Raw genomic sequence first — 22,427 nt, forward strand, 5'->3', positions numbered from 1 at the left:
AATAATCAGCCCTGTAACATCAGTTTATATTACAGACCAACCTCATTTTCTGCTGGATAATTAGTGACGAGCCCTAAGCTTAGCTTCTCAACAGCCAATCAGAGCCCACTGAGCATGTGAGTGTCACAGACACTTTCCAAGATGGTGACCCCCTGTGACAAGTTTGAAGTCCTGGATCATTGCTGCTATTGACAAGCTCAAACTTTAGCCTCGTGCAATAAGTTCACTATATAAAATATGGCATTTTTTGTCATATTCATTTTTAGGGTTTAGTTCTCCTTTAAGGTCCGGTAGAGCTGTTGGGTCAGTTTGCATAGCAGATAAGCTACTTAGAATACAATACCATTAGTTGTTAAGTGGTGATAAACAGGGGTCAGAAGTCATTTATGCCCTCTGCGCAGCTGTAAGACGAAAACCTTTTAACACAAAATAGTACCGCTGTGGCTACTAATTATTTGCAGATGCTGAACAAACAGATGGATATAATCTTTATATTCAAAGAAAGTTGTTGCTGGTCTTCATGGCTCATTAAGAGGTTAAGGTCTCAAATTCATTCTTTAAATGTTTTCCCTACTCAAAAAAAAAAAAGTTTGAATATGCTGAAATCCGAAACATTGTAACAATCAAAACTTTAATAAGAACCAATGTTTCTGCCGTTAGGCACGTAAAACAGGCTATTTCATATAAAATACAGCATGTCGGCACTACACAAATAGAGAGTAAATCATATCCCACAGGATTGTACTGAAATGACAAAACAATACAATACAATACAATGCAGTTTTCAGTTTTCTGTTGTTTCTTTATAAACCGGATACAATGAAGCATCGGTTATAGTGTAGAAAAGCTGAAAATGTCAGGAGAACCCTGAAACGGAAGCAGTTTTTCTTCAGAGGCTTTCGTGCATTCATATACATGTACAGCAGACGGCACACATATAGGTGAATGTCAGACTGGACTATTTTGGGTTCTTTCAGCGAAGCGTTTTCAAGTAGCCCAAAAACATGGCTTTTAAGTCTCTGTAACTGCCCCCTGAAAAAACATAATGAAAATACCTTCCTCCTTATGTAACAAAAGGCACTAAGTTTGCCCAGGTGCAGTATCCCATAGCAACCAATAAAATTAAAGATGAAAGAATGTTAGTGGGTAACCTTGAGGAGGGCAATATTGGATTGATCCAAACTCTTGGTCCAAAGGCCAAATGACAGGGAAACAAGGACTGTATGAACATGGTCCTCACCCAACACAATTTTTAGACCTGCCCGATCAACATCTGGCTGATTTTCGGAGGGCAAAACAAACATGTATGTATAAGCATCAAACATCGCCAGTAGAATAACTCACCAAATTGAATATGTGGCACAGGTGCTCCTGCCCCAGACCCTCAGCTCAAGGGAGCGGACAAACCACATATAGGGAAGCAAAATGTTGGAGCAAGACACTCGAATAGGTCACACATGGATCAGACTAATGTTAAGTAAAAATAGACATTTTTATTTGTATAAACAACTCATGCCTGACGCATTTCATGTCTTGGACGCTTAGTCATAGACACGGAGGGCCCCATACATGAGCAGAAAAGGTGCTGAATCTGTCTTAAAGGAGAAACAAACCCGTAACATAAAAAACCCCTACCCTTTGTTGACCCCCCTCCCTCCTCCCCCCCAGCCGAGGTGGTACCCGGGGCAAATGCCCCTAACTTTTTACTTACCCCTCGGTGCAGATTCTGTCCCCCGCAGTTCACGGCAGCCACATTCTTTTCTTTGTTAAACTTCGGAAACAGACCTCCGTTTTCGGCACATGTGCACTAGGAGTACATGTGAACAACTGTGCATGCACCGAAAGTCACGAAAAATTTTCACAGAGTGGTAAGTAAAAAGTTAGGGGCATTTGCTCCAGGTACCACCTAAGATGGGGGGGAGGAGAGAGGGGGGTCTAGGGGTTTTTTATGTTACGGGTTTGTTTCTCCTTTAAGGGACCAAATTGGCAAATTAAATCTGTCCCTGTATGGACACTTGAACTTATTGGGTCATGTTGGAGACCAATCCTATAGCCAAAGATTCATGCAGGTTTATAGAACGAGCAAATGAAAGATTAAGGCAAAAGGCTTAACATCTGTATGGGAACAGAGCGGCTACTCTAAATAAACTGCACTTTGTATCGGGCCGAGTGACTTGCTGCCATTTGCATCCTTTCCCAGATAGTCCTTGGCTTGGGTATGGGCTTAGGCTGGATCTACACACAGTACAACAATTCTTGCTACCGTATGTTACAATATACTGAGCATAGTCCTACCCAAAACAGAACAAGAACTACCTGAGAAAAGAAAAAGGGGGGTGCTTTGCTCTCTAGCCAAGTACCCAGGGACAGTGCATATTTTATAGAAATGGCGCACTGCCCTGCAACACAAGCATTTGTACTCACTACTGGGCGCCAAACAAACTGGCCTCCCACCCATGACCTGAAGTTTCCTTGTCCTTCAAAGATACCACTGATACAATCCTTTCCCAGCAGTTCCCAATTATGATTTCATTGTTGACCCAGGGACAAACAATTTGATCAGCCCACTGTGGTCAAATCAAGGAAAGATCTACTTTTTTTTGGCAAGATCTTTTAGTGTACGCTCAGCTTTAGCTATGACAAATGCAACCCCCAAAATTTTGATGCACCAAAAAAAAAAAAAAAAATATTGGCACTTCCCAGAGAATTTGCCTTTTATTGTCCTTTAATAGAAATCAATGGTTAATACACTTTAATTTTCCTCATTTTTCAGAAGCCATGATGGCCTGTTATGACCCAGCATGCTGAAATAGGACCACCACCACGGTTTTTCCCCATTCCGCGAAGACGCTTCTTCTCCTTCGCTTGGCTCTGCCCCCTCATGCTGAGCGTGGGGGTTAAAACGGTCCAATGGGTCAAATCGTTCATATATGTCCTCGGGAATAACTTTAGGAAATTTGCGATTTCGAACTTCAACCCGCTTTAAGACAAAGTCCACATGCCCAGCTTTTAACATTTTAGCAGGGAGGGTTATTTTTTTGGTTACTTTGGAGTATCCGAAGGCTTCAGCAGAAACAATGTATGATCCGGGAATCAAAAGCCGGAAATAGTCTCCATCTTCACCTGTAAAAGCGTAACGGGAAGATTATGTTAGCCTCATGGTACAAGTGTTTGCTTTGTCAGTGGAGGAACAAATAAAGACAACCACTTATGGAACCAATAGTAACGTAAATTTTGGAATCAATCAAAATTTTGGTTTCCCTTCTTATGTCTTGCTGCAGAGTTGCAATATAATAGGGATGCACCGAATCCACTATTTTGGATTCAGCTGAACCCCCGAATCCTTCACGAAAGATTCAGCCAAATACCGAATCTGAATCCTAATTTGCATATGCTAATTAGTGGTAGGAAAGGAGGAAAAATGTTTACGTCACGTGACAAGAAGTAACGCAATTTCCCTCCCTGTCCCTAATTTGCATTTGCAAATTAGGATTTGGCTTCGGTTTGGCAGAAGAATTTGGCCGAATCCTGCTGAAAAAGGTTGAATCCTGGCCGAATCCCGAACCGAATCCTGGATTTGGTGCATCCCTACAATATAATAAAGTGGAAGAGTAAGAATCACAAGGCCAAAAGAAAGTAGACAGGCCCAATGGCATCAGGGACATTCACAAATTATGTTCATTGTCTTCATGTAACAGTTTTTTTGTTAATAACTGTCTTTTTAATGAGGGATTTTGTTTTTTAGTTTAATGATTCTGACAGAAGCATCTCTTACAGTTACAATTGTACAGTCTATTATTTGGAAAAATTACAGGATAATTCTGCTTTACAAAATAAATAAATGATAGTACTGCTGCTGAAACTAAAATTGAAACTACAATTGAAAATGTTTTTTTTTTAATTCGAGTTTTCAAGATTAATTGCAAATCAAAAGTAGAATGTGATTTTGCTGCATTTGAGTTGCCTCAAGCTGCACATCTGAGTTTGGCAAATTCTTTTTATTTTTGTCAAATTAAGGAAGTACTTGAAAATACTCAAATTAAATTTTTGATAAAACCACCTCCCCATTTGCCAATAGCTAGTTCTGTAGTTAAATTGGAAATTAGAGCTCACCACAGTAAAGGCTCTTTTTTTATTTCTAAGGGAGTCTTAGTTCCATCAGTGAATTTTCATGCACTGATAAAAACAAAACAAAAATTCCTGTAGAAATAAAGAAATTGCGGTGGAATTTTACTGTGGTGAGCTCTAATTTCAAACTTTGAAAAATTTGCCCCTAAGTCTTATTTTTCTTTTTTCATGGTAATACATTTTAAGTTCCATTTCTACATAGCACAACAGCACATAACAATTCACAATATAAAGCACCAAGATTTTAAGTGGATAATATATGTGAACGAAGAACTCAATAATTTTTTTTTAAACTGTTAATTATATCCATTAGTATATTAAACTAGCTCAACATGCTATTTTCTTTAAATACAAAAGCAAGTTTTAAGAAACCTGGAATTTTTCACATTTTACAGAATGTCTGCTTTTTACTGCAATTGAATTTTTTTTGCAGCAAAATCTGCAAAGTTGAGTTTCCCAAATTCAAATTTTGAAGATTTATTAAGTACAGGTATGAGACCTGTAATCCAGAATCCTTGGGACCTGGGGTTTTCTGGATAACGTCTCTTTCCATAATTTGGATCTTTATACCTTAAGGGTCAGATTTATCAAAGGTCGAATTTCGAAGTGAAATATACTTCGAAATTCGACCATCGAATGGCTATACCTCGGATATCAAAGTCGAAGTTTTTTTAACCGAATTTTACCGTTTTGCGGTCAAATTAAAACCTTTAATCGAACGATTTCAGCGATCGATCGAACGATTTTACTTTGACTACAAAAAACTTAGAGAAATGCATTAGAAGTTCCCCATAGGTTAACATAGTACTTCAGCAGGTTTAATTTGGCGAACTATTGAAGTCAAAGTTTTTTTAAAGAGACAGTACTTCGATTATCGAATGGCCGAATATTCGAACCATTTTACTTTGAATCGAATTCAAAGTAAATTCGAAGTCGTAGTATCCTATTCGATGGCGAAGTATCCAAAAAAATATTTCGAATTTCAAATTTTTTTACTTCGAAAATTCCCTCGAATTCACTTCGACCCTTGATAAATCTGCCCCTAAGTCTACTACAAAATCATGTAAACATTAAATAAACCCAATAGGCTGGTTCTGCCTCCAATAAGGATTAATTATATCTTAGTTTGGATGAAATACAGAGGAAAAGGAAATCATCTTTATAATTTTGGATTTTTGTGGTTAAAATGGCCTTTCCTTAATTCTGAGATTTCCAGATAATGTGTTTTCAAAAAACATGAATATGAATTCAATTCTGATTTTGGAAATCGTTTCGAACTTTGGCAGACTCATTGAAACCGATGGCTGGAATTTCACTGCGTTTGAGCTGTTTTTCAAGTTTTTATGTATTCCAGTTAATTAATAATCAAGCACACACTTTTAAGACTTTAGAGTTTTCCCAAACTAGAAAAAAACATAAATAGAAAAATGAAATGTTTGATAAACCAGCTTCTAAGTCCTTAACATTACAAAATAAACATCTGCAAGAAAAGGAAACCATTTTGCAATTTGCAAAAATGTAATAAAAATGCATTGGAAAAGTTTTTGTAAATATTTGTGGTTTTTTTCCAATTTTTTTTTCGGTATGCATGAAATATGGAATATTGGTGACATTGTTGAAATACAAAACCATACAACATTTTATTATCTATTTAAATGGCTAAAGAATGAAACCAGTATTATTACCTGTGGTGATGTCATGCCGAATTCCTCTCACAGAGATTCGAGCCTTCTTAATTGGATTTCCATGTTCATCCTTCACAATACCTTTGATCCCACGATGGACCTGATTTCAAAAATATATAATTAAATAAATGCTAATATAAAAGTCAGCAGTATTTTAAATAGATGATATGAATTATTAACTCTATTTCCACCAAGATATTTCTTTTTGCTCATCTGGAAAGGAAAAGATATCAATCCGTTCTATCAAACTGCAGGGTCATATGTAAAACCCCCATTTTTGTTGCAGGAGGTCAAGTCCTTGTCAATATTAATTAAAAAATTGACTGAACTGAACACATTTCCCAACCCAGCGTTTTCAGGAAAAAGGGAATACTGAAAGGAAGGCAACAACAAATAAATACATTACAAGAATATTATTTGAGGCTATTCTCTAGGAAATACAGTTTAATTTCCACCCAGATTCTCCTTTCCAGTACAGTAACCCATTTTAGCACTTTATATAAAGGTAATCTCGTACACTTTATTTGACTACAGAGCTTTCTCAAACAATAAAAATATAGATATGAAATAATTACGTCAAATGGCTCCACCAAATTGCAGGATAATTGAATAGATAGGTGTTTCACTACCCCGAAAATATGGATCTGCTACACATCGACTTAGGAAATGTCTCAATTGGTCTTGACAAATTTTACCATTATCTGAAGTAATTCACTGAACATTATCTGCACATTTTATCAGTGTTCTGTATTTGCTCAGTAACACGGAGAAGCTACTCTTTTACAGTCTCTCCATTTTTCAAAGCTTTAATCTTGAAAGCTTAATGTGTAATGCGTATGGATTTTATTCCGTCCTGTTGGACTCGCCGAGAACAATTCTCACCAGAGAGCTATAAAATAAAATGAGTCTGGTGGTCTGAGCTTCACTGCTTATGTTCTAATAAAATGTGCCGCTGAAAACATCTACAGTCTGAGAAAAAAAGACGCGAGACATGCAAGCAAAACGGCCGATAACATCAATAAAGTAAAACTGGCTACTGTTGCCCAAAGGTCCCCAAGAAATATGAAAAAGTTTTTGCAAAAATATTGATAGTTGAAGAAATATAAAACTGTTTCTCAAGTTCAAGTTTTCTCTTGGTTTTTACTTTATACATAAGAGAAGTCAACAATGTCCTCAATCTATAAATAGCCCCTTTTCCTGATATTGTAAGCAATGATGGTCATCTATAAAGGTAAACGTTAAAGTGAAGATATACCTACGTGATAACTTACCCAAATGAAGCAAGTGATGTTGGCAAAGGTTTCAACTGTAACGTGTTAAAGAATAAGCAAATGTAAAATTGATGAGGGGGCTATTCTAAGCACTTTTGTAATTTTCATTCATTTTTTATTTTCTTTAAATTCCAGGATGATAAGGGATATGTGTGCTGTTAATTTGAATGCATTTTGTTACAACAGCAACACCTTCTGGACAGTTTCTGACCACCAAGTAGTCAAGGAAGTTGTCAGGAGAAAGACAAAGGCTTCTCTGATGTTTTTCTGCATTGGAAAAAAAATAGAAAACTTTCTCAAATCTTTCCTAAGCAGAAGAACATCAGAGCAGCCTTTTTCTTTCTCCTGACAACTTCCTTGACTACTTGGTGGTCAGAATGGTCGGAAACGGACCAGCAGGTGCCGCTATAGGAACAAAATTCATTCATATTAACAGTACATGTATCCCTTAATATCTTGGAATAAAAACAAAATAAATAATGAAGGTACATTGCAAAATTTGTAATAGCACCATCATCAATTTTACATTCACTTATTTTAGAGGTTTACTCATCCTTTAAAGAATAAGTAAACCTTTTAAATAAGTGAATGTAAAATGTATGAGGGTGCTATTCTGAGAACTTTTGTATATTACATTCATTATTTATTTTCTTTAAATTCCAAGATATTAAGGGATACATGTACTGTTAATTTGAATTAATTTTGTTACAACAGCTCCACCTGCTGGTCAGTTTCTGACCAGTCTGACACCAAGTAGTCAAGGAAGTTGTCAGGAGAAAGAAAGAGGCTGCTCTGATGTTCTTCTGCTTAGGAAAAAAAAATAGAACATTTTCTCAAATCTTTCCTAATCAGAAGAACATCAGAGCAGCCTCTTTCTTTCTCCTGACAACTTCCTTGACTACTTGGTGGTCATAATGGTCAGAAACTGACCAGCAGGTGGCGCTGTTGGAACAAAATTCATTCATATTAACAGTATATGTATACCTTAATATCTTGGAATAAAAACAAAATAAATAATGAATGTACATTACAAAATGTATAGTAATAGCACAATCATGAATTTTCCATTTACTTATTTTAGAGGTTTACTTATGCTTTAATGCAGCATTTTTCCCCAGAATTCCAATTTGTGTATTCAAATTTCCAGTTTGATAGCTATACTAAAGTGTTTCCATTTAGACGGGAGCAAAACATTATTTTTTTTACCTTCGCAGACATTTTTGTCCGTGAGGAAACATGACAATTATAGAGGAACATTATGAAGAATGAAGGAAAATGTTCCAGGACTTCTTGTAATTTTCTTGCCTGTAGAATTTTGTGGATTCAAAATAATGGGGGTTTTTTTTTTGTTTGTTTTCAATGTTTTGTTTTTTTTTTTAAGTAAGAAAGCAAAACAATAACCGCCGTACCGTTTAGCCAGCCTTATAACACGCCTGTATGCAGAGGGGATCTATAAACTGTCCCACATAATGGTAATGGTCCAATTGGAGGTGATCTATTTACCGTGAGCTTTACAGAGTTTATGTGATGAAGCATCACTTAACCTTTTGCGCCCCCAACGAGATATTTACAACAGATTTACAATACAAACAGCACCATTAGTATTGGCGAATAGTCGTAGGATTAAAATATGGCTGGTGGAACTGGGACCCTCTTCAGTCATATTCACAAAACCTCAAACCATGTCTAGACTGGGTGGAAGCAGCCGTTAGAATGAGAAAAGCATAAAAATCAGAGCTGTAAGCTGATCCAAGGGCATCTGTGCTCACTATGAAACCTTAGCAAGGTGCGGCTGGAAATTGTGTTTTAGCAGCAAAACAGCAACAATGGCAATTGCTCATCTTTTCTATTCCTCTCTAACTAACCACCATCCTTGATCTGATTTATGCTGGATATTAAATTGTGACCTTTTCTTCCCAAATGTATTGTCAAACTACAATTCCCATAACCCTCAGTTGTCTGGTGCTGACACCAGTGCAGCAATAATAATAATGGAACTAGAGTAGATTTATCCCTGAGAAATATGATAGGCCTTTATTTGAACAGCTCTTCAGAAAGCACATGGCTAAGTCAAAAAAAATAATTATCTTCACAAATAGTGACGGGCAAATAAATTAGCCTGGCGCCAATTCTTGGCGAAAAAATCCGCCTGGCTCAAATTCAGTATTAAATAAGTGAAACCCCCGCGAAAATTTGGCAACGACAAAAAATTCGGAAAAAAAAAACTATTCGGACACCTATTGACTTTAACGCCGGTGTAAAAATTGACACAAGCAACTTTTCGGACACGTGTCCAAAATTAACGTGGGCATCAATTTTCGAGTTTCACAAATTTTTTGCTATTTTGCAAATTTTTGGATAATTCACACATTTTTCGGCAAAACGTAATGGGAGAAATTCACCCATCACTATTCACAAACTATGCAAAAAAATAATATTTTTAACAAATACATTTTTGGTAACATTACTTGTTTCCCGTGTAAGGGCTACAGCACCAGGGATGCCAATATGTTTTGGTTTTACTATTACTCCCTACCATTATTCTGTAATATTTGTATGTATATTCCTTTTTTAACAGTGTTATCTGTACATTGCCAGCTTTACTCCTGCCTGTCCTGACCTCTATCAGACTTTTTATTAGGCCACCAATCCTGACCTGTGATCAGCCTGCCTACAAATTTGCCAACTCCTCTGGTATTTTGTAAATTCACTGTTTTTTAAGTGTTTTCACGTATGTAACAAACTCAGCCAAGATTGTAACACTGGCATGAGAGCTAATAAGGGAGAGGTGTTATATGTCTTTAGCAGCAAATAAAAAAAAAGAGAAAAAAGTCCAGTTCATAAGAATAGCAAAAACAGTAAAGTTCAGAAGAATAGCAAAACAGTTCCATTCTGAATAGCAAAAAAGAGTTCCTTTCCTAATAGAACAAATAGTTCAGAAGAACAAAAAACAGATGAAAATTTCATTCAGATGAAAAGCAAAACAGTTTGGTTCAGAAGTATACAAAAACAGATCAGTTCATAAGAACAGAAAAAACTATTTAGTTCAGAAGAATAGAAAAAAACGATTTTGTTCAGAAGAACAGCAAAGAAGAGCAAAAAAAAAAAGCTCAGTCCCAAAGATCAACAAAAAGAGGCTATAAAAACAGTTCAGTTCAGAAAAGCAGTAAAATTAGTTGCGTACAGAATAGCAGAATGGTGTGGTTCAACAACAACACAGTTTGGTTCAGAATGACAACAAAAACCATTCCGTGCAGAAGAACAGCAAAAACAGCTCAGTTCAGATCAGCAAAAAAGATTCTGTTTAGAACAGCAAAACAGCTCAGTTAAGAATAATAGAAAAAAAGTTCAGTTCAGAAGAACAGCAAAACAAAGATCAAAGTTTTTAATATTTACACATTAATAATCCTTTTGATGCTCAGCTCTCCTACAAAAAAAGGTTTTGCTGTTTTATTCTCCTTTTCACTTGTGAAAAGAGTTCAGAAGAACATCAAAAACAGTTTTGTTCAGAACAGCAAAAACAGCTCAGTTCAAAAGATCAGCAAAAAGAGTTCATTTCAGTACAGAAGAATAGAAAAAACAGTTCCATTCAAAACAGCTCAGTTCAGAAGATCAGCAAAAAGAGCTCGGTTAAAAAGAATATGAAAACATTTCAGTTGAGAAGAACAGCAAGAACAGCCCGTTCAGAAAAATAGAAAAACAGTTCAGTTGAGAACAGCAAAACTGTTCCATTCAGAAAAGCCAAACTAAAGTTCACACTTACATATTTACACATTAATAATCATTTAATCATAAAAGTTGTGATGTTCTAGTCCTAGTTCTAACCCCATAGGCTGCAGTGTGCCAGAATGTGCCTTTGGCCATGTCCTGAATCACAGCGTAAGGAATGAAGAATGATGGAAGCCTTGTCTAGTGTGTGGGCATCACAACACAGGTTTCATTTCCCCCGCTCCATAGGATACCAGCACATAAGTCAAATATCAATGGAAAGCCAGAATATGGCATGGGTCATGCTAGGACTTCCCCTGAGGTTGTGCAAAACATGTTTTTCTGTTCTTAATTAGTGGCACCGGGGGAACATACAATCATTTTACATTTTCAACTGGACACAGTACCATTTCAATTAAACTCAGCATCGCCTCTTTGTTGTTCTGCCAGATGGAGTACAGTTCGTCCTCAGTGGGGAATTTTTCACATCCTAGTTCTAAGGTAAGTTCAAAACAATTTGTGTGAAGATAACTGAAATCCGCCATGCCTAGGGGGAAAATGTTGTACAAATGTTAGTGTTATTATACTGGCTGCTTGCATGCATAGCGCTGTACACACACTGTACACAGGGGCTCATTCATTAAGTAAAGGATAAGTAAACCTCTAAAATAAGTGAAATTGATGATTGTGCTATTACAATAAATTTTACAATGTACATTCATTATTTATTTTGTTTTTATTCCAAGATATTAAGGGATACATGTACTGTTATTATGAATCAATTTTGTTCCCACAGCGCCCCCTGCTGGTCAGTTTCTGACCAGTCTGACCACCATGTAGTCAAGGAAGTTGTCAGGAGAAAGAAAGAGGCTGCTCTGATTTTCTTCTGCTTAGGAAAGATTTGAGAACGTGTTCTATTTTTTTTCCTAATCAGAAGGACTTCAGAGCAGCCTCTTTCTTTCTCCTGACAACTTTCTTGACTACTTGGTGGTCAGAAACTGACCAGCAGGTGGCGCTGTTGTAACAAAATTCATTGAAATTAAAGGAACAGTAACGTCAAAAAATAAAAGTGTTTTAATGTAATGAAAATATAATTCAGTGTTGCACTGCACTGGTAAAACTGCTGTGTTTGCTTAAGAAACACTACTATTGTTTATATAAATAAGCTGCTGTGTAGCAATGGGGGCAGCTATTCAAAGGAGAAAGGCTCAGGTTACACATCAGAAACAGAAGAAAACAGATCAGTTTTACCAGTGCAGGGCAACAGTACATTATATTTTCATTACTTTAAAACACGTAAATTTTTTTGGTGTTACTGTTCCTTTAACAGTACATGTATCCCTTAATATCTTGGACTTTAAAGAAAATAAATAATGAATGTAAATTAAAAAAGTGCTTAGAATAGCCCCATCATTACATTCACTTATTTTAAAGGTTTACTTATCCTTTAAGGCTGTGAGGTTCATCTTTGAGGTTGTCAAGGTTGGTGTAAAAAATAGTGACCTTGATTCTTGGGTGATTCCAAAACGCTCCGCCTAATCTGGCTCTAATCTGCTGGTGCCATATAATGGGCAAGGAGTACAAACCAAACATATCTTTAAAAAATATGTTAAATATATTTAAAAAGGGGGTTACAGAGGGTGTTGCAGTCAGGGGCCCCATGAAACGGGGGGGGTCCCCAATATGGAAAGCCAGGTTGCTACATGGGTGGGGTTTGAGTGGGGGGCCCTATTTTACTTTACCACCTAGTGGGCCCAGGGCAGATATTGGGCTAAGAATTTGGGTACTTTTTGGACAAGGTTCTATGATTAATGATGGCAGTCCTGTAAACAGAAAAAGTAAATAAACAGTAAATAAAAGATTGGGCATATCCGGGTGTGGTTGGGGCACATAAGAGGCATGAAACTGTTTGTATGGGGCAATTTATGGGGGCCCCATTTTGCTTTACCACCTAGTGGGCCCAGGCAACTATTGGGCTAACAATTTGGGCACACTATGGGCAAGGCCCTATGATTACTGATCGCAGTCCTGTAAACAGAAAAAGTAAATAAACATCAACATACCCCCGCTGAAGCTGTACCACTCTGCTCCATTTATTATGCCACCTTTACTATTGAAATTTCCTCCGCATCTGCCGGTCGACTTGTCGGACATTACGGGGTGGGCGGCAACATATGTTTTAGCGAGCATCTGGAACACCTGCGCAACAGCCATGAGGGGTCACATTAATCCAATGCACTACGTATACACTGTCATATTGCTAATAGATGAGGCCTACAGGGATAACCAAGCCTTAAGAATAGGAGAGGATCGTTTCAGTGCCCTTAAAGGGGAAGTAAAGTCTAAAATAGAATAAGGCTAGAAATGCTGTATTTTGTATACTAAACATAAACATGAACTTACTGCACCACAAGCCTAATCAAACAAATAATTTATGCTTTCAAAGTTATCTACAGGGGGTCACCATCTTGTAACTTTGTTATACATCTTTGCAAGACTAAGACTGTGCACATGCTCAGTGTGGTCTGGGCTGCTTAGGGATTGTCATAAATTATCAAAACAGCACAAGTCAAATAATATCTGCCAGAAGCCGATACAACAAGACTGATTAATAATCAGAATATACAGACTGCACTGGGTCCTGTGTTGTCATGTATATAATGTAATATAATGTGGATTTTATAGTTTTTGTATTGTTTGATACAAACTTTCTCCAACTCTGCAGAACCAGTGGCTGCAGCAAAATAATCCTCCAAATAGAATCCCAGTTTATCTGTTTAAATTTGGCTCCATGATCTTTGTCCCTGCATCTGGAGTTGGAAACAGTAAAGGCAAAAATAAAATCCAATACAGATCTGTACACAGTCGCCGACTGCTCTACAGGGAAACAAATGAAGCTGCTTGAGTTCTGCATGGCTGGGAAGTAAGGCGGGGTCTCCCCCTGCTGTTCATAAGTATGATTGTTTCCCTGCTCAGCAGTTAGGGACCGTCTGACAATTCCTATCCACAGCAGTAAATGAAGGGAGAATTTCACTGCATACAGTCTGGTTTCTTATAAAAACGGTACACATTTTTTAATTAAAGTATATTGGAGATATATGAAGAAAGTAAAAATGGGATTTTATTTTTTGCCTTTACATGCCCTTTACATGCTAAAAAAAGACCCCCTTATCTAGATAACCTGTGATCTCAAGTGTTCTGTATAACAGATCCCATGCCTGTGCACAAGTGCATAAAAATACTTTTTTAAATGGGCGGCAGTACCCCTTTAATAAATGAACATCAGTCCCCTTAATCAATTTAAGGTTCGAAGAGTTCCATGGCACAAAATATGCTAACACTTCCCCAAGTGTAGACACTGATTAGCCCCATAGAACGATGATGGCAAGCAGAGCCTCCATTCAGCAGGAGATGGGCCATTCATTAAGGAGCAAGTTGCCATTCCAATGTCATCCGACACCAGTAGATCTATGTCTTCAGCAACCACATCACAAGGTGCTTCTGAAACATCTAGATCAGCCCCGGTGCTTCCGGGTGGAGCTCCTATTTGAAGTTCCTTCAGCTGACACTGAGCTATGCTCTGAATATCCATCATCATTGCACGGTGCCTGCTGCTGCTGCCTACAATCACCCTGCTCAGCATCTTCTCAGTCATCTACTCACCAACCCAACCACATGTGTTGTGCAGCAGGCTCTGCATTTTTACAAATACTAAGCATTGCAAAACCTCAAAAGTACAAAGAATAAGGACTATGGACTCCTAGGGCTATGTCACATGGGCAGGTTAAATCTGTCCCTGATGTCATTGACAAGAATGAATGGTGGCACCACTGTTCTTGATCAAAGAACCACAGAATGATAAAATGACCATATTTCATAAGCCCTACAGGGATAATATACCGTATCTAGGTAGCAGCTGCTTCTCAGTTATTTTCCCTCTAAAAGTCAGAACATTTGAAGCCATAACCTTGTCTCTGCATTTTTCCATATTTATATGTTGGGGCTGCCATATTGCTTGACTTCATGAAATCATTCTCCATAGACAATAGGACAACAGGGCATATATGAGATGACTTGTGTGTTCTTTCAGCTTTCTACTATGCAAGTTGCTTAGCAACCCCATAGCAACCAGTCAGATTGCAAATTTTGCAGTTTTCATTACAGCGCTCCCTAGGAGTTACGTGATCCTAAAGCAACAATGACATGATCCTAAAGGTGTCTAGGGTTGTTTTAGTAAAGAATAAAAAAACAGTGATTTTTAGCAAAAAAAAAAAAAGGATCAATGAAAAACTAAAAAAGGAAAAAAAGTGCAAAAAAGTAGATGATAAAAAAAATGGTGATGTAACCCTTTCTAGTGAAACATTTTCTGTTCTAAAGCCGCGATAACTACAGCCATTTCTACAAATGATCCTGCCCAGTGACACTGCTCACAAGCAAACTCTACTAACAAAAAGATCAATTAGTAAGATCAATAAAATTTGACGGTGAAAAATTTTGCTGTGACAAAAAAGTCGCTTGTGTAAAAATTGACGCGCGTCAAATTAATTTTGACGCCCATTTACTTTAATGCACTTGGAAAAAAAGTCACGAGTGTAAAAATCGTCACACATAAAAATCGACTTCAATTTTCTCGTATTTTCGCAGTTTCACGGATTTTTTCAGAGTTTTTTCAGAGTTTCGCCAAATTTTTCGGCAAAGCGAAACAGGACAGATTTGCCCATCACTAGTGATAATGGGTGTTCAGCTTACAGCTTACAGCTAACTGATGACATCACTAAGCACCATCTATAAAAGATATATAGTGTTGGATATTTAGGGATCTTCTGCAGAACCCAATCAGAGGGTCATGGAAGGATAATGGAAATTCAAGGCCCAAATAAACTTTGCTCACACTATGCATGTAAATAACAGCAAGCATCTGAAAGCCAGATAAAGGGGTAAATCTACTAAGCAGCGAAAATTCTCCAGCGACGGCTTAGCAGCCATTGCAACACTTCCCCATGCAAAGTTGCATCCAGGGTGCCGAACGCTGGCGAATTTTGCGTTCAATTCTGCCTAGTGCAACTTCGTTAGAGGTCTTTGCTCAGGCTAATTTGCATACGGTACCGTTTTTATGATGATCCCTAAGCAGCCCAGACCACACTGAGCATGGGCACAGTCTTAGTCTTGTAAAGATGTTTACCAAAGTTACAAGATGGTGACCCCCTGTAGCCAAATTAGGCTTGTGGTGCAGCAAGTTCATGTTTATATTTAGTATACAAAATACAGCATTTCTAGCCTTATTCTATTTTAAACTTTACATGCCCTTTAATAAAGACAATAGAGTTGTTATAATGCCCTACACATGAGCCCACTGTATAGTTTATGTTCCATATGTTAGAAATGTATGGGGGAACCCGGTTACCCAAAAAAAATGACTTTTGCAGGCTATCACTCTGAAAAAAGGAAAAGACGCCAGTGTTTTTTGGACTTAGAAACTCTCTCCACTATAAAATATTATGTAAGTAACAGAAGAATGAGGAAGATCTATGGCATATGCACTCCAGTGCACTTCTGGTCTGAGCTGGCGAAGGCAAGTCTGGAGACAGATAACGCTCAGTAAAATCTGCATCTTAGTGAATTTGCGGAGTAACGTTCCTTCACCAGAGGGAAAATTCACCTGGCCATAGAGTGCGAATCACCGCTAGCGTCTCCTTTGCTAGCGAAGTGACGCTTGCGCCCGTTAGTAAATTAGCGATGTCCCTGAAACCGGTAATCTTCGCCAGCGTTAATGAATGAATGATATGTATATACAGAAACAATAGTATCAGAACCAATGAATGAATGATATGTATATACAGAAACAATAGTATCAGAACATCTAAGGAGGCTGCTTCGGCGTTACCTTCTCGTCTGGAGTAGGAGAGAACATCTTCTCTTCCAGCGGGTGTCGAGAGAAGTCGTATGGGTAACTGACTACCAGGTCCCCTCCATGGAGACTGCCAGAAATGACGAACGGTATGGATCTCGACCACTTCATAACAGCTTTGGTCTCAGGTGCGATCTGCAACAGGAGAGAAATTAGGATAATGAATAAGGCCGGTGCTTTGTATTAATCATTTAACAATATAACAGTGAGAGATGAATGACATCACTTTTAAGGGACCATTATGGAGATCAGCACAGAATTCATTTTTAATGATTCAGCTGAATGTGAATTGTAGAGCCCATAAAGCATTTTAATTACATAATAAAGCAACCAGGGTCCCTCACATACACCCCACCTCCCTCTACCCTTGCTCTCCCCCAACCTCCAACCTGGACATTCATTTTCCCTCCATTGCACCCCCCTCCCACCCCCAAATTGCACCCAAGACATATGCCTTTTCCACATACCCCTAGTTCTGGGCCTGACAGCAACCTGAGCCAAGGCCTAACTGTCAGTCTCTATTACAGGCATAGGACCTGTTATCCAGAATGCTCGAGATTTGGGGTTTTCCAGATAAGTGATTTTTCCGTAATTTGGATCTTCAGATCTTCTCATAGACTTTTCTAAGTCTATTAGAAAATCATGTAAGCATTAAATAAACCCAATAGGCTGGTTTTGCTTCCAATATGGATTATTTATATCTTAGTTGGGATCAAGTACAAGCTACTGCTTTATTATTACACAGAAAAAGGAAATCATTTTTAAAAGTTTGGATTCTATGGATAAAATGGAGTTTATGGCAGATGGCCTTCCCATAATTAGGAACTTTCTGGATAATGGGTTTCCGGATAATGGATCATATACCTGTGCTGGCCATTGGAACTGATCAGACACATAGATACTATTACTATCCAAAAATATGGAGCAAACTTCAGAAACAGCAGTGTAATGCTCCAGGTCTACTATCTCACTCACGACAACCAATGAGATATTTGCTTTCAAGCGGCAGTCAAATAAAATGCTGACAGCTGATTGGTTACCATAGTTTATTAAACCTTGATACAACTTTGCTGTTGCTTTCACATTCCTCCTAGCAATTACATTGGTTTCTAGGCTGCCATTATACTAGGAGTTGGAGTTCAGTGATGGAAATAATAGTTATTATTCTTTTTGTATTATAAGACCAGGGTCGTTCTGGGCCGGCGGGATACCGGGAGAAAATCCGGTGCACCCAGCCCTTGTGGGCCCCCGCTGACCCAGATTTTCTACCTAATCAGTATAGACCGTACCTGGGGTTTTCCAGATAACAGATCTTTCCGTAATTTGGATCTTCATACTACTAGAAAATCATGTAAACATTAAATAAACCCAATAGGCTGGTTTTGCTTCCAATAAGGATTAATTCGATTTTAGTTTGGATCAAGTACAAACTACTGTTTTATTATTACAGAGAATTTTTAAACAAAAAAACGTTGGATTATTTTAATAAAATGGAGTCTTTGGGAGGTGATCATCCTGTAATTTGGAGCTCCAGGTTTCTGGATAATGGATCCCATACCTTTATAAACCAGGACGGTACAGTTCATGTCCGTGTATAAAGCAAAAACAAGCAGACATAACAGAATTTATATATACACAAGTATGGGATCCGTTATCTGGAAACCCGTGATCCAGAGAGATCCAAATTACTGAAAGGCCATCTCCCATAGACTCCATTTTATCCAGATAATCCAAATTTTTTAAAATTATTTTCTTTTTCTCTGTAAGAATAGAAGAATACCTTGTACAAGATCTATACTAAGTTATAATTAATCTTTATTGGAAGCAGAACCAACCTATTGGGTGTATTTAATGATTACATTATTTTATAGTAGACCTAAGGTATGAAGATCCAAATTATGGAAATATCCATTATCCAGAAAGCCCCAGGTCCCCAGCATTGTGGATAACAGGTCCCATACTTGTATTTCTATTATCTAAGGACATGGCTGACACCTTGTGGCCAAGTCTATTTCCCATGTATAAGGCAGCAGTGGCATCTTGTGGTCAAGCAATATAATGCAATCGTATAATCAGCATTGTATCTTTGTACATGTGCTAAAAATTATATGTAATTGAATGAAAACAGAAAGCCGCTCGTGCTAATAAACTGATTTTATAATCTCATGTTTATGGTGATCAGTAAAACTATCAAGCTGTGACATTATTCAGGGAACTCTTTGTCATGATGTGCTATGAACAGCTTATTCCTAAACGTCACTGGAAACACATTGCTGAGCTGTTGCCGGGTGACTCAAGTCGCCATATGCTTTTCTTTTAATATTGTAAGGCAATTAAAAAGTATGTTGTCGGTCGTGACAGCTCAGATCTTAGTGAATAAATTAAAAATTAAAAAAAAAAAGAAAGTTGAATGTAAGAACATACGCACCCAGTCACCACCTACAGATATCTCAGTTCCTCTGCATGCAGCTACTACATTTCTAATAGTGATTAACCCATGTAGGCTGGTGTTGCCTTACTTGTTTGAGGTATACAAGGAGTGGACAAAATAATGGCAACACTTAGGGGCACATTTACTATTGGTCGAATATCGAGGGTTAATTAACCCTCGATATTCGACCATCGAAGTAAAATCCATCGAATTCGAATATCGAAGTCGAAGGATTTACCGCATTTAGTTCTATCGATTAAATCCTTCAAATCGAACGATTAAATCCTTCATATCGAACGATTCGAAGGATTTTAATCCATCGATCGGAAGGTCCCCATAGGCTAACATTGGTGCTCGGTAGGTTTTAGGTGGCGAAGTAGGTGGTCGAAGTTTTTTTTAAAGAGACAGTACTTCGACTATCAAATGGTCGAATAGTCGAACGATTTTTAGTTCGAAACGTTCGAAGTCGTAGTTGAAGGTCGGAGTAGCCAATTCGATGGTCGAAGTAGCCAAAAAAAACTTCGAAGTATTTTTTATTCTAATCCTTCACTCGAGATAAGTAAATGTGCCCCTTAATTATATTAAGTATGTAATAAGCAGTAGGGCCCCACCCTAAGGGCAAGGCCAGGCGTGGCATTTTTTCGCTGCGCTTTTAAAAAAGCTCCGTTGGATGTACATACGCATAAACTGCATTAACACTGAAACTAATGGAAAATATACTATGGCAATTCCCACAGGACGCTTGCAAGCCGAAATCCGCCACGGGACGCCAGTATTGGCGTTTTTCAGCAGAAACGCCAATACGTCAATAAACTACCAAATCAATAAACTCTATGGTCTCTGCACATTTGAAACCACACTTTAGGTAGATACGCAGGGTATTTTAAATATGGCATCCAAATTCTAGCGAGATAAATTGTGCATATACATTTTTACGGCCTATCGTTGCGTATTGACGATCATTCCTGCTCCATTTTGCATCCGTTATCCAGAAAGCCACAGGTCAAAATTACCATTCCCAAAAGGGCAACGTGGAAAGCAGCACATTGACTTTAATATCCTTGCATGTGAATACTATTAAGAGGAAATGAAAGTGACAGCGGTTAAATTTCCACAGTTATTGTTTCCCCTTCACTTGAATCATTTCCATAATTGCTTTTAATGATCACAAAATTGCTTTGAATGTCGCACTGCTGCTCAGCAGAAATAAAACTCATTAAAATAAATTTTTTAACTTGAGACACTTTTCATACAACTCTAAAGAGAGGCTAAAGGGGCGGGGAAAAAAACTTGTGACCCCTTTTATCTAAAGGCAAATGAGTGTGACCGTTTGAACTAGACTGATCCAAATCATGGGCTTCTGTGTTGTGGCCTATTCCTGGCACAGAGAGAATCACTGTCTGAGCTAAAACCCATTGGTGGTAGCAGTAATTCTGTTTATATGCATCCAGTGTATAATCTACATAGTACGGTCTGGTGATTACACTTTAAAGGAGAAGGAAAGCTACTGAAGCAGTTTATTGCCAATAGAATAGAATACCACAACAGTGCAAGCTATAACACTATATTTATATTATAAAGAATGCTTTACCATACTTGAGTAAACAGCTTTAGAAGTTCTCTGTTTGTTTAGGATAGCAGCTGCCATATTAGCTTGGTGTGACATCACTTCCTGCCTGAGTCTCTCCCTGCTCACTCATAGCCCTGGGCTCAGATTACAGCAGAGAGGGGAGGAGGGAAGGGGAAAAGGGAGAGGGAGAGAGGAGCAAACAGAGCATGCTCAAGCCCTAGCCCTAGAAGTTCAAGCTGAAAACAGGAAGTCTGATACAGAAGCCCATGAGTACACAATAGAAGGAAAGAAATGTAGTGTTTCTTTTGACAGAGGACTCAAAGCAACATTACTTTGAGGGTTTACTGGTGTATTTATATAGACCATTCTGATAAAGCTTACTTAGTTTTAACCTTTCTTTCTCCTTTAATTACATGAACAATCAGAGGTGTTTAGATCAAATCTGGTGCAAGTGCTATGACCTATAATTTAGGCCCATTTTCATCAGGACAACAAGAGGTACACCTTATCCATCAAAGGGGCAAATTCACTAAAGGGCAACAATTTGCCAGAAATTCCATCCACAGGGACATGGCCAATTCACTAACAGGCGTAGAGGACAAATCGCTGGTGAACCAGACAGTCACTAACGTTCGTTGGCACCCTATCGCCAGGTGACTTTTTTTGCTCTAGAGAACGGTCGTTCACTAATATGCGAATGTAACTGAAGGTTAACTCTGAGTTTACTTCGCCACCTCAAACCAGGCGAACTGATAAAACGAAGCTACATCCTCCTCAATCTTATGTCAGTGACATCATATCCTGTCTGCCGGAAATGCATTAAAGTTTCTAAAACCACTGGCGACTTCTTTTTTTTAAAACGAAATTGCCTTCAGAAGTGCAAACTATTGAATATTTAGTCTGCAACTAATTTGAGGGGCATGTCACATTTATATAAGGGTGGGCTCAAGTCTAGGGCATTGGAGGATCTCTTCTGTCTTTAATATGGCTCATTGGACGTGTTTTTTTATTTGCAACAACAATACTAATAACGTCCATATGACTTTTAGGTAACCGCCCTATTCAAATTCAACTAAGCTTAAGAGTGCTGGCGAAGTTTCGCTAGGCATTCGGCTGCTGAGATGCAACTTCGCATTGAAGTGAATTTGCTCCAAAGTTGGGACAAGCAGCCTTGGCAATCACTACTCCCTGTTGTACCACCACACCATTACCTCCCGTATGTCAGAGATCACCTTGTGACATCACTGCATCACAATCAGCCAAGAGGAACCTTGCTGACTATGTTGACTATGTTGTAGAATACACAATGTACATTGAATCCTAAATGCCTGGAGAGTGCTTTGACGGTGATAGATACAGTAGAGTAGCATTTTACAAAGGTGTGTTGCCCTACTGACATTTGCATGGACTATAAAAGTCAAAGACATTTTCTGCAATTGTGCCCCCTACATTTTCCAAACTGGTTGTGCCCTAGGATGGTGCCTCTATTGCTGTACTTCTCGTCCAGGCTCTGTTGTCCATAAGTAACTGTAGGCCCTTCTTTATCAAGGATTTGCCTAACTTGGCTTCATTAAAGGATAAGTAAACCTTAGGAAGGAAGTGGTCAGGAGAAAAAAAGAGGCTGCTCTGATATTCTTCTGCTTAGGAAAGAGGTGAGAATTGTTTCTACTTCTTTTTCCCTAAGCAGAAGAACATCAGAGCAGCCTCTTTCTTTCTCCTGACAACT

The 22,427-nt window shown here is 38.2% G+C and overlaps 1 protein-coding gene across 1 annotated transcript in view; it reads right to left on the minus strand.

Moving 5' to 3' along the window:
• Positions 1-612: 612 nt before the first annotated feature.
• cpz.S (carboxypeptidase Z S homeolog) overlaps positions 613-22,427 on the minus strand; it is a 49,119-nt gene continuing 27,304 nt past the window's right edge. The window contains exons 7-11 of the mRNA XM_018243025.2: positions 16,677-16,835; positions 12,856-12,991; positions 11,200-11,339; positions 5,814-5,913; positions 613-3,123 (exon numbers count right to left, since the gene is read on the minus strand). Coding sequence (XP_018098514.1) covers positions 2,753-3,123; positions 5,814-5,913; positions 11,200-11,339; positions 12,856-12,991; positions 16,677-16,835 — 906 coding nt within the window. The 3' untranslated portion in view covers positions 613-2,752. The remainder of the gene's footprint in view (positions 3,124-5,813; positions 5,914-11,199; positions 11,340-12,855; positions 12,992-16,676; positions 16,836-22,427) is intronic.

This window comes from Xenopus laevis, chromosome 1S (assembly GCF_017654675.1).
Source record: "Xenopus laevis strain J_2021 chromosome 1S, Xenopus_laevis_v10.1, whole genome shotgun sequence".
Taxonomy (NCBI): Eukaryota; Metazoa; Chordata; class Amphibia; order Anura; family Pipidae; genus Xenopus; species Xenopus laevis.